At 62.9% G+C, this 12119-nt stretch overlaps 1 protein-coding gene across 1 annotated transcript; it reads left to right on the forward strand.

Moving 5' to 3' along the window:
• Positions 1-2220: 2220 nt before the first annotated feature.
• LOC121062465 (dynamin-2-like) lies at positions 2221-12114 on the forward strand (the record flags this gene model as incomplete). Its single annotated transcript, XM_040542468.1, has 9 exons — positions 2221-2468; positions 7001-7074; positions 9205-9354; positions 9597-9800; positions 10113-10211; positions 10372-10532; positions 10757-10899; positions 11444-11579; positions 11890-12114. Coding segments are annotated over exons 1-9 (1353 nt in total), but the record flags the coding sequence as incomplete, so codon positions are not given.
• Positions 12115-12119: the final 5 nt, after the last annotated feature.

Raw genomic sequence — 12119 nt, forward strand, 5'->3', positions numbered from 1 at the left:
GCCCCCCTCAGCGCCCCCCTACACCTCTCAGCACCCCCCTGCATCCACCCACACCCCTCAGCACCCCCCACACCCCTGAACCCCCCTCAGCACCCCAAACCCTCCCCGCACTCCTCAGCACCCCCTGCACCCTTGAACCCCCCCAGCACCCCTGAACCCCCCCCCCCGCACCCCTCAGCACCCCCTCCCGGAGCTCAGCACCCATCCAGCCCCTGGCACCCCACGGTGTCCGGTGCTCAGCCACGAGCGCCATCCCCCAGCGGCACCGGGGGCTGCCAGAAATCCCTAATTTTGACCCGAAAAACCAAAAACGTGCCCCAAAATGGGGACCGCCGAGATCTGCCTGGAGCTTGGGGGTGCGGCAGGAGCAGATTTAATTAAAATCGGGTTAAAACAGAATTAACTGGGGGGCCGGGGCAGCCCCCAGCAAGACAGCGGCAGCACCGTGATCACCGGCAGCCCTCCCAGGGGTGTAATTAACTCAATTAACTTGATTAATTTGGTCCAGCATTAACGAGCGCGGGTTCAGGGAGAAGCAGAGGCATGAAGCTCCCCCTCCGGTCCCGAGGCATGGGAATCCACCGCTGGAAATCTGGTAACGGCCTCGGTGGCCGCAGTGAGGGGTTTAATTAATTTAATTAGGGAAGGGCCGTGGCCCGCAGCCCCCCTCCAGCACGCTGTGGGGGGAAGCTCGCAGCCAGCTCCCGGCTTGGTCACCGCTGCCATCACTGCTCTGGGGGGCATTTCTGAGCCAAATGGACAGCTCCCAGTTAGGGGCTGGGTTCCAATTAGGGGATGGGTTCTAATTAGGGGCTGGGTCCCAATGAGGGGAATGTCGGATGGTTCACATAACCCACTTCTGCAGGACACGAGCGGGTTCCCCTGGGGCTCAGGGGGATAAAACACCCTGCTTACTGCAACCCCTTGGAGAATTTGGGGTGTGCAATTAGGGGACAGGTCCCAATTAGGGGCTGGGTCCCAATGAGGGGAATGTCGGTGGGTTCAACTAACCTGCTTCTGCAGGACACGAGTGGGTTCCCCCGGGGCTCGGGGGGGATAATTACACCCTGCTTGCTCCAACCCCTTGCAGAATTTGGGGTGTCCAATTAGGGTCCGGGTCCCAATTAGGGGTGAGTCCTAATTAGGGGATGGGTCCCAATGAGGGGAATGTCAGTGGGTTCAACTAACCTGCTCCTGCAGGACATGAGTGGGTTCCCCTGGGGCTCGGGGGGGGGGGTAACTACACCCCGCTCGCTCCAATCCCTTGCAGGATTTGGGGTGCCCAGCCCGGCACCCCTTATCTACCGAGGCAGCACCCCCCGGTGCCCCCCCCCATGATGCTCCCCCCCCCCCCCGATGCTCCCCTCTCCCCCCGGTGTCCCCCCCCGCTGTCCCTCCCCCCCCCCCCGGAGCCCCCCCTTCCGTGTCCCCCCTCCCCGGTGCCCCTCCCCCCTCCCGGTGCCCCCCCCCGATGCTCTCCCCCACCGGTGCGCCCCCTCCCCCGGTGCCCAACCCCGGTTCCCCCCCCCGGTGCCGCCTCCCTCCCCGGTGCCCCCCTGGTGCTCCCCGCCGGCCTGGCCGAGCCCCCCCCGTCGCCACCGGGACGGGCCCGAACCGGGGGCGGGGGGGGGCCGGGGCCGCGCGGTGAAATAAAGAACCCGGGCCAGGATCGGGCCCCCGGATTTTAGTGCGCCGCTACACGAGGGATTACGGCCGCCGGGGAGAGGGTGGGATGAGGGAGGGCGCGGCCAGCCAATGGGATGGCTGGGGGCGGTGATTGATAGGCGCCTGGGCGTATCAACAGCGGGAATCCTGCCAGCGGGTTCCCTCTCGGGGTGGATTGGGCGGGGTGGGGGAGTGGCAGGTGTGCTGCCCAATGGAGGGAGAGCGGGCGGGGAGAGCGTGAGGGGAGACGCGGGTGGGACTGGCAGACGGTGATTCGCTAGCTGGCTGGACGGGCAGCCGACTCCGCCAATGGGGTGGCGGGAGCGGGAGCGGGGGGCGGGAGTGAGAGCGGGGGGCGGGAGCGGCGGCGCCGCGCCTCAGCTGACGGCCCAGCTCCGCCTCCCATTGGTTGCCAGTCCTGAGCGACGCGCCGGGCGGCCAATGAGCGGCGAGAACCGGGGCGCGGCGCCTTCCCCTCTGAGTGACAGCGCCCTGCTCCACTCCGACCGCCTCTTGGCGCTGACTGACAGCCGGCTCGCCCAATAGCGGCGCGGGCCGAGCGCGGCGGGGCGGGGCGCGCCGCCAAGTGCCGGATGAGGAGCCGCGGAGGGGAAGTCGGGCCGCCGCCGCCGCCCCGCCGCCATGGGGAACCGCGGCATGGAGGAGCTGATCCCGCTGGTGAACAAGCTGCAGGACGCCTTCAGCTCCATCGGGCAGAGCTGCCACCTCGACCTGCCGCAGATCGCCGTGGTGGGCGGGCAGAGCGCGGGCAAGAGCTCGGTGCTCGAGAACTTCGTAGGCCGGTGAGCGCCGGGCCGGCGGCGGCCGCGGAAACGGCGTAAAAGCGCTTCGTGAATCGCGGCGGGGCCCCCGGGGCGGCTGCGCAAAGTGCGGGGCGGCTGCGCAAAGCGCGCGGCGCCCTACGCAAAGCGCGCGGCGCCCTACGCAAAGTGCGCGGCGCGCTACGCGGCTCGCGGCCGTCTCCTTACGCCGGCGGCGTAGGGCGCGGGGCGGGGCAGCGCGGCGCTGGCGTAGGGGGGTTCTGTGAATACGGAACCTCCAAAGGCGGGGGGGGACGGCGGGAGGAGGCCGGGTCCCGGCGCCTGCGGGCGGGCTGATAGCGGCGGGGCCCCCCCGGCCCCCCCCCGGGCCCGGGCCCTGAGCCTGCCCGATAGGCTCCGGAGCCGCCCGACCGCTCCCCCCCCGGTTTTTGGGTTCTCCCCCCTCGATTTTTGGGTTCTCACCCCCCGGTTTTTGGGTTCCCCCCCACTTTTTGGGTTCTCCCCCCTCGTTTTTTGGGTTCTCCCCCCCGGTTTTGCCCCCCCCCCCAGCTTTGGGGCCTCCTTCCTGGTTTTTGGCGTCCCCTGCCCTTGGTTTTTGCCCCCCCCCCCCCCATGTTTTTGGCCCCCCTCCTGCTCGCTCGAGGCCTCCGGCCGGGCTGGAAGCCGCGACGTTAACAATGGGCGGCTTCCTGCGCTGCGATTCCGGCCTGGCATCATCATCCTCATCATCCTCATCATCTTCATCATCCTCATCTTCATCGTCACCACCCCCATCCTGTCCCGAGGCCGTCCTCGTCCCACCCCGACATCGCCCTCATCCCGGCCTGACACCGTCCACCGAAACACAGTCGCAGCTCCGCTCCGAACCAGAAGCCGAACGCCTTTATCCAACGTTTTTGGGGCTTTTTGGGGCTTTTTGGCCCTGTGGTTGTGGCACTGACACCCCCGCAGCTCCTGTCCCCGGTGGGAAATGGAGCCGGGGAGGCGCCCTGCGAGTTTTCCCTGCCGCCCGTCGGTTTTCGGCTCGGTTCACCTCTTCCTCACACCGAGGTCGGCACCCTGCCCCGAGCTGCCTTTTCCTTTTCCCTTCCCATCCATCCCGGGCTGTTTTTGCGACCGGGAGTCTCTGGGGTGCATCCCCGTGGCGCTAACGATGCGCTCGGGTTAATGACCGGGTAATTGTGCCCGGGGTGTGTTCCGCCCGGCGCGGTGTCCTTGGCGCGTCAGCGATTGGAGCTCGCTGGTGGCAGCCGCGTGTCAGCGCCCGCTCCTCCCGCTGTGGGGTCGTAAACACGCCCGGAGAAGGACCTGGGGTTGGAATAACGAGGGACAGAGATCGTTAGGGAGTGAAATAACAAGGGACAGAGACTAGGGGATGAAATAACGGGCGACAGAGATCGTTGGGGAGTGAAATAACGAGGGACAGAGATCAGGGGATGAAATAATGAGGGATGGAGATCGTCGGGGGATGGAATAATGAGGGACAGAGATCATCGGGGAGCGAAATAATGGGGGACAGAGATCAGGGGATGAAATAACAGGGGACGGAGACCGGGGATGGAATACCGAGGGACAGAGATCGTCAGGGAGAGAAATAACTGGGGACAGAGATCATCGGGGGATGGAATAACGAGGGACAGAGATCGTCGGCGCGGGCTCCAGCGGCTCTGCGTGGTGATTCGGGGTTTCATGGCCCTGCCCCTGTTGGGATCGCACGCGGAGGAGGGCAGGCGCCTCGGTTTCTCTCTGCACAGCGCTCGGGGACGAGTCCCGCGGAAAAATCCCGCCTGGGAGCACTCCGAGACTTTCTCCAGGATGACCACGAGGCCTCAGGGCCACGAGAGACGTCGCTGCAGGAGTTCTGAGCTCGCTCCGCGTTTCAGGCTCCGCACGTCGAGCCTCTGTGCTGCGCTGCCCTTTGACCACGAAAAATAAAAGGGCAGGCAGCCGGGTGGAAAACCCGAGTTTTAGAGCGCAAACTTGGTAGAAACGGGAACGATTCCGCCCAAACAGCCCCCTCTGCTCCAGCGGGAGGTGGGTGAACGGCACGGGCACCTCCAGCCGGGGTCTTCGCCCTGCGGCCGGGCGTTTTGCAGCGGTTTGGAGAAGCGGAGCCGTCCGTGGCACAGGGGAAGGTTTCGGTGGAGCTGCCTCGCCGCGCAGAAAGCCCGAAAAGGAGCCGGGAGCCGAGTTCCACGGCCTGCAGCGCGCCGAACCCGCGTCAGGGCCGGGCTTCAGCATGCCTGGAGCCCACCTCGCGGCCCCGCGTGCCGCGGCCGGCCCCGGATTCGCTCTCCAGAAGAGCACGGATCGAAGACACTGCATTAAAAGGACATTACTGGCTGCGCTGAAAGCCATCGACGTCCCGATGGAGCGCGTTGAGCTCTTCAGAGCCCTGGTAGCGTCAGCGCAACGCCGCTCGGACCAGCAGCGGCCCCGGGGCCGCCTCAAACCCCGGCATTGAGCGCGGCCGGCCCGCGGTGACAATGGGGCCGTTGTGACGGGCGCGGGGGGGAGCCCACCCGGCCTCAATGGGGCATTATACGGCGCCGGGTGGCATCAGCGGGGCCGAAAACGCGGCCGCCGACAGCCAGGTGAGGTGTTGGCACCGGCGCCGTGCGGGGAAACGGATCCGAGGAGGGGATGGGAGCGAAGTGGAGCCGGTCGTCTCGCCCCAGACGGGTCGGGTGTGGCTGCGTCGCCCCAATGGAATCGGTCTGGCTGAATTTAGGCACAGGGAAACGGCGACTTTGGACTCGGGAGGGTTTTATTTGCAGCGGCGATGAGCATGGGAACGGCAGCCCGACGGCCGGGCGGGAGGGGAGCGAGAAAGGAAGGAGGGGGTAACGAGGGAGGCGTTCGTTAGGGAGCCCCGGGGCTTTCGGAGCAGCTCTGGCCCGGAGGGGCTGCGGAGGACGCGTGGAGCAGCGAGCCTTGCCGTCCCGCTCCGGCCCCGCAGCCCCGATGTCCTGGTGCTGCCAAGTGCCCGCAGGCGAGGGCAGCGGGGCGCGGAGGAAGGGATCGAAGGGGAAAATCCGGCTTCAGTGTTGACACTTCGGATGGGTGTTTGATGCCGCTCACCGCGGTTACGTCTGCAAACGCGGTTGTCTTCAGGGATATGTCTACAAACACACGATTGTCTTCGTGATTGCGTCTACAGACACGAGATTGGCTTCAGTTTTACGTCTACGAACACACGTTACGTCTACAACGAGTTTGACTTCGTGATTGCGTCTACAGACACGAGTTTGGCTTCAGTTTTACGTCTACAAACACACGTTACGTCTACAAACACGAGTTTGACTTCACTTTTACATCTACAAGCACGAGTTTGACTTCACTTTTACATCTACAAACACACGTTACGTCTACAGAAATGAGTTTGTCTTCATGATTACATCTACAAGCACGAGTTTGACTTCACTTTTACATCTACAAACGCACATTACGTCCACAACAATGAGTTTATTTTCATGGTTACGTCTACAAACGCACGTTACATCTACAAGCACCTGTTTGACTTCCCTGTTATGTGTACGAACACAAATTGAGTCTACAGCGAGTTTGTCTTCATGATTACGTCTACAAACACACATTACGTCTACAAACATAAGTTTGACTTCACTTTTACGTCTACGAACACGTTACATCTTCAGAAATTAGTTTGACTTCATGATTGCGTCTACAAACAGGAGTTTGACTTCACTTTTACGTCTACAAACACACGTTACGTCCACAACAATGAGTTTGTCTTCACTTTTACATCTACAAACCCGAGTTTGACTTCACTTTTACATCTACAAACGTGCATTACGTCTACAGAAATGAGTTTTGTCTTCATGATTACATCTACAAGCATGCCTTTGACTTCACTTTTATGCCCACGCAAGGCGTCATCCCCACAAGGATTTCCTTCCCACCGGGGAAACAACGCGGCCCCGGCGTCAAGTAACGCGAGCGAGGGCAGGGTCGGAGGCCGTGCAGGAAGGGAACCGCGGGGTTTTGGCCAGCTACGGAGGACGCTTCGTGCTCTGGCCCTCGTACCCACGCTTCCCCCGCCCCACAAAGGGTTTTTTTGCGCCTGCCTGGGTTGATTTCGCCGGGAGGAAGTGGCGGCCGTGCGGCATCAGAGCGAAATCGCGGCCGTGCCACCGGATGAGCGAGCGGCACCGAAATAGATCCCGCGGCGGCGGCCGGCAGCCGCCCTTCGACGCTTCCCTTTCCGCTGGGATCCCACCTGCCCGCGGCACAACCTGTCGTCCCGGTCATGCAGGAAGTTGCACGGGGCGGGTCGCAGGCACTTAATTGAACCCGGTTAATTGAACCTGGTTAATTGAACCCGGTTACGGCAGCCCGGGGGAGCCTCGGCCCCAATTCCTGCGCTCTCAGCCCCGGGGGAAGCTGCCGGTGGTGAAGGGAGTGTTGTTTTTTTTTGGGTCCTCGCCCCGTTTTTGCCCCTTCCAGCCCCGATCGCGGAGGGAGGAGGGGGTGAGCGGCGCGATCCGAGCTCGTTTGACCGCCCCAGTAACCGCGTGTCCTTTAATCCCTCGCAGGGACTTCCTTCCCCGCGGCTCCGGCATCGTCACCCGGCGGCCGCTCATCCTGCAGCTCATCTTCTCCAAGACAGGTACGCTCCGGCCGCGTGTCCCCTCGCAGACGTGGCCTGAAACGCACCCAGAGCGTTTAGGGAACGGTTCTGGTTTGTATGAACGTTTCCAAAGCGTTTAGGGAACGGTTCCGGTCCGTATGAGCTTTCCCAAAGCATTTAGGGAACAATTCTGGTCTGTATGAGTGTTCCCAGAGCGTTTAGGGAACGGTTCTGGTCTGTATGAGCGTTCCCATAACATTTAGGGAACGATTCTGGTCTGTATGAGCGTTCCCAAAGCATTTAGGTGACGATTCTGGTTTGTTTGAGTGTTCCCAGGATGTTTCGGGAACGATTCTCATTTGTTTGACCTTTCCCAAAGCAGTTAGAGAACATCTAGGTAACAATTTGGGTTGGTTTGAGCGTTCCCAGAGCATTTAGGTAACAATTCTGGTTCGTTTGAGGATTCCCAGAGCGTTTAGGTAACAATTCTGGTTGGTTTGAGGATTCCCAGAGCGTTTAGGTAACAATTCTGGTTGGTTTGAGCATTCCCAGAGCGTTTAGGCATCAATTCTGGTTGGTTTGAGCGTTCCCAGAGCATTTAGGCATCAATTCTGGTTCGCTTGCGGATTCCCAGACCATTTAGGTAACGATTCTGGTTCGATGGGGCATTCCCAGAGCACGTCGGTGACAATCCTGGTTCGTTTGAACGTTCCCAAAGCGTCGAGGTAACGTTTCTCATTCGTCTGAGCGTTCCCACAGCAGGATCTTGTCCCCTGGGGAGCACGCAGAGCAAAATCCCCCCCCCGGAAGCGGGAAACCGGCCGGGAGCTCCCTGCACTTCGCGTTTCACACGCGTTTAACCGAGAGCGCGTGCTGGCAGCGCGGGTCGCGGCCAGGCTCGGCTTGAGCACGTCCTAGGCTTTATTCTAGAAGGTCCCGGCCGTGCGGGGGGCTTCTGCACAAGGCCCCGAGGCTCCTTTTTCCCCAAAAAAACGCGTTAAATGGAAATCGAGGCAGCCCTCAGCGGAGGCGACGTGAAGGAGAGAAGGGGAACCCGCGAGGGCTGCAGCGCTGACGCCTTCAGGTCCTTCCTCCTGCTCCCCTGTAGCAGAAAGCCCCTGGGTGTTCCTTGGGGTGCAATTATCCCGATTACAAACGAGGCTTGGGCTGGGTCCAGGCCTTCAACACCTGGGCGGTGGCTACTCAAAGCCGGCCCGGCCGCGTCCCCGTTGCGCCGTGACCCAATTCCGCTTCGCGCTGCGGAGCCCCGAGACGTCGGCCGCTGCGCCGGCCCTCGCCCGGAGCCTCGGGAAGGTGGAAGCGAACCGCGAGGACGGCGAGCTTTCCCCGCTGAGAACCTCCCTTAGGCTTCGGGGAGCTTTTTCCCCTCCTTCCCCTGAAGGAAAACGCGGCCGTCGTGGGATTTCGATTCCACCCCGGGCCCTGAGCGGGGTGAAACCCGGCGATAAATCCGGAGAGGGACCCGATAAATCCGGAGGGGGACCCAAGAAATTCAGAGAGGGACCCAAGAAATAAAAACCTGGCGCGGGTGGAGGAAGCCGTGGGCTTTTTTTGGCGAGGGGCCGGCGAGCTGTCCCCCGTCCGCGGGGTCACCGCGAGGAGGAGGAGAGCCCTGCTTTCCCCCCCCGGAGCCTCAGCTCTTCCTTCCACGCTTGTCCAGCAACGAAACATTTCAAAGCCATCAGCAAAAACATTTCAAAGCCGTCAGCAGAAGGTTTAAAAGGCATCAGCGGGGACCCAGAGGCAGGGAGGTGTGTGTGGGGGGGGAGGTGGAAACAACCGCGGCCGTTCTGGTGGCCGGGCTCAGCGCCCTCGGCTGCCTGCCAGCGCCTCGCCCGGCGGCGGTTTCTTTTTGGCAAAGGGAATTCGGGGCTTGGAGCCCCCGGCAAAGCAGCAGCAGCCAGCGCAGGGGCAGCAGGCGGAGCGTGGGCTCGCCCAGGCTGGCTGCCATCAGCCCCTTCCTCCTCCTCCTCCTCCTCCTCCTCTTCCTCCGCCGCCGGGGCAAGCGGCGAGGCCGAGTTTATCTGGGGCGGCCGCCAGTCGGAGGCTGAGCGCGGCCGGGTCGATCCTCCTGCTGCGGCCTCACGATGCCCACGCTTTCTATTAATCTATTTTTTTATTTTTATTTTTTTCCTGTTTTTCCCCCAGAATACGCTGAGTTTTTGCACTGCAAATCCAAAAAGTTCACGGACTTCGACGAGGTGCGGCAGGAGATCGAAGCGGAGACCGACCGGGTGACGGGCACCAACAAAGGCATCTCCCCCATCCCCATCAACCTCCGCGTCTACTCGCCGCACGGTGAGCGGGGTCTTTTCTCGGCCGGGGTTTTTTTGGGAGAAGAAAAGCCGTCTGCACGCTCGGCGCCGCCGGGGTTTAACCCAGCCCGCGTCCCGAAAGCAAACCCTGGCTGCTCCGGGCTCGAAGCAGCCCCGGGGGGGGGATTTTTTGGGGACACGGGGCACCTCCTGAGCAAAGGCGGCTCCCTTCAGAGGGGCTCCGAGGGCTTTGCAGGCTCTGAGCTGCCGTCTCCGTCCTCCCAGTGCTGAACCTGACGCTGATCGACCTCCCGGGGATCACCAAGGTGCCGGTGGGGGACCAGCCGCAGGACATCGAGTACCAGATCAAGGACATGATCCTGCAGTTCATCAGCAGGGAGAGCAGCCTGATCCTCGCCGTGACGCCCGCCAACATGGACCTGGCCAACTCGGACGCGCTCAAGATGGCCAAAGAAGTGGATCCCCAAGGTAAGGCGGCCGCAGACGGCTCCCCGGCTCCGCGCCGCTGCTTCAGCTGCCCTCGCGACGCGGTGCCTCAAATAATTTGCTCGGTTTGGGCGCCGGAGGTGCTGCTCGTCGCCCCTTCTCCCTCCGAGGGGTGAGACGAGACGCTCTGATGGCTGAGGAAGGGCAGCGGTCCCGTCCCTCACCGGCGACGCCGTATTTCTTTCGCCTCTCCACCCGCCTGCCCCCTCCGCCGAGGTCCGCGCGATAACATTTGATCGATTCCTCGTTTTTTTTTGTTTTTTTTTTGTTTGTTTTTTTTCGTGGCCGGCTCAGGCTTGCGGACGATCGGGGTGATCACCAAGCTGGACCTGATGGACGAAGGCACGGACGCCAGGGACGTGCTGGAGAACAAGCTGCTTCCTCTGCGCAGAGGTACGAGGAGCCGCCAGGCCCCGCGCCGCGTTCCCCCCCCCTACCCCCCCCCCCGAGCCTGTTCCCATTTCGGAACGAGCCCAAAGGGCACCCGGGGAGGGGGCTGAAGGTGCTGGAGGAAAAGAGGGGCCGGCTCTGCCCGGCGCGTGTCCCCTCGCAGGCTACATCGGCGTCGTCAACCGGAGCCAGAAGGACATCGATGGCAAGAAGGACATCCGGGCGGCGCTGGCGGCCGAGCGCAAGTTCTTCCTCTCCCACCCCGCCTACCGGCACATGGCCGACCGCATGGGCACCCCGCACCTGCAGAAGGTCCTCAACCAGGTGGGTGGGCTTCTCCCCGCCCCCCCCCACCTCAACGAGGGCTCCCGCACGGGGGAGCTGTCGCTGGTTTCCTTCCCCCGAGAGGAAAAGCCGCGCTCCCGCGGGGTATTTCGTGGGGCTGGGCCAACGGGGGCCGTTCCCGCCTGGCTTTGGAGCGGAGGAAGGCGGAGGTGGGCGGCTGGATTCATTTTTTGGGGGGTGGAATTTCTTTTTTTCTTCCGTAGCAACTGACCAACCACATTCGGGAGACGCTGCCCTCGCTGCGCAGCAAGCTGCAGAGCCAGCTGCTCTCGCTGGAGAAGGAGGTGGAGGAGTACAAGAACTTCCGCCCCGACGACCCCACGCGCAAAACCAAAGCTTTGCTGCAGTGAGTCCCTCCTCCACGGCAGCAACGCCGCTGGCACGGGAGGAAATCTGCTGCCCTCCCCGGGCGAGGCTCCTTTCTGGTGGCTTCTTGCGGAGAATTACCCGGAGCAGCTGCGGTTTGGGATAAAAAGGGGAGCTTTTTGTGCTCCCCCACCCTGCCCGTGGGCTCCCCAAACCCCAGCCAAAGGCAGATTCTGCTGCTGTGCCCGCAGCCAGGCAGGGTTTGGGGAGCTTGGGGTGGCTGGAGGGGCTCTGTGGGGTTCTGGGGGGATTCTGAGAGGTTCTGGAGGGGTTCTGCGGGGTTCTGGGGGGATTCTGAGAGGTTCTGGAGGGGTTCTGGGGGGATTCTGAGAGGTTCTGGAGGGGCTCTGCGGGGTTCTGGGGGGATTCTGAGAGGTTGTGGAGGGGCTCTGCGGGGTTCTGGAGGGGCTCTGCAAGGTTCTGGAGGGGTTCTGGAAGGGTTCTGTGGGTTCTGGAGGGGTTCTGCAGGGTTCTGTGGGGTTCTGCTCAGCTGGAGCCTGCGTGACCCCGCTGCCTCTCCGCAGAATGGTCCAGCAGTTCGGCGTGGACTTCGAGAAGCGCATCGAAGGTTCGGGAGACCAGGTGGACACGCTCGAGCTCTCCGGGGGTGCCCGAATCAACCGCATTTTCCACGAGAGGTTCCCTTTTGAGCTCGTGAAGGTAAAGCCGGCCCGGGGAGCCGCGCGTTGCTGCGTCGGGAACCCCGGGTAGATCCGCGGGGCCGTTAGTCGCAGGGCTCCCAGCCGCCCGCTGCGGGGCAAAGCTCGGGATTCGGGCAAGCCCCTGAGCTCGCCAGGACGGGGAGCAGCCCCCCCTAACCCAGCTGGGTTAGGATCCTCTCCCAACCCAGCTGGGACGTCCCCAGCGGGCCGGCGCCGAGCGGCATCCGCCGGCCTCTCGCCGGGGCGCGAGGGAAAGGCTCCAAGGGGCGCCCTCCGTGCTGGTTAACGGCGGCTTCCCTCCTGCCCAGATGGAGTTCGACGAGAAGGACTTGAGGCGAGAAATCAGCTACGCCATCAAGAACATCCACGGCGTGAGGCAAGTGGCGGGGGCAGATCCCCCCCCCCAAAAAAAAAAAAAAAACCAATCCAGGGGGGCGCGGGGGGCGCGCGCTCGGAGCGTCCCCGCCGGCTGTCGCTTGGGTTTGGCTGCTGAAATACCGTTTCTCTTCCCTCTTCCGCTCCCGGGAGCTGGGGGGAA

This window comes from Cygnus olor, chromosome 30 (assembly GCF_009769625.2).
Source record: "Cygnus olor isolate bCygOlo1 chromosome 30, bCygOlo1.pri.v2, whole genome shotgun sequence".
Lineage (NCBI taxonomy): Eukaryota > Metazoa > Chordata > Aves > Anseriformes > Anatidae > Cygnus > Cygnus olor.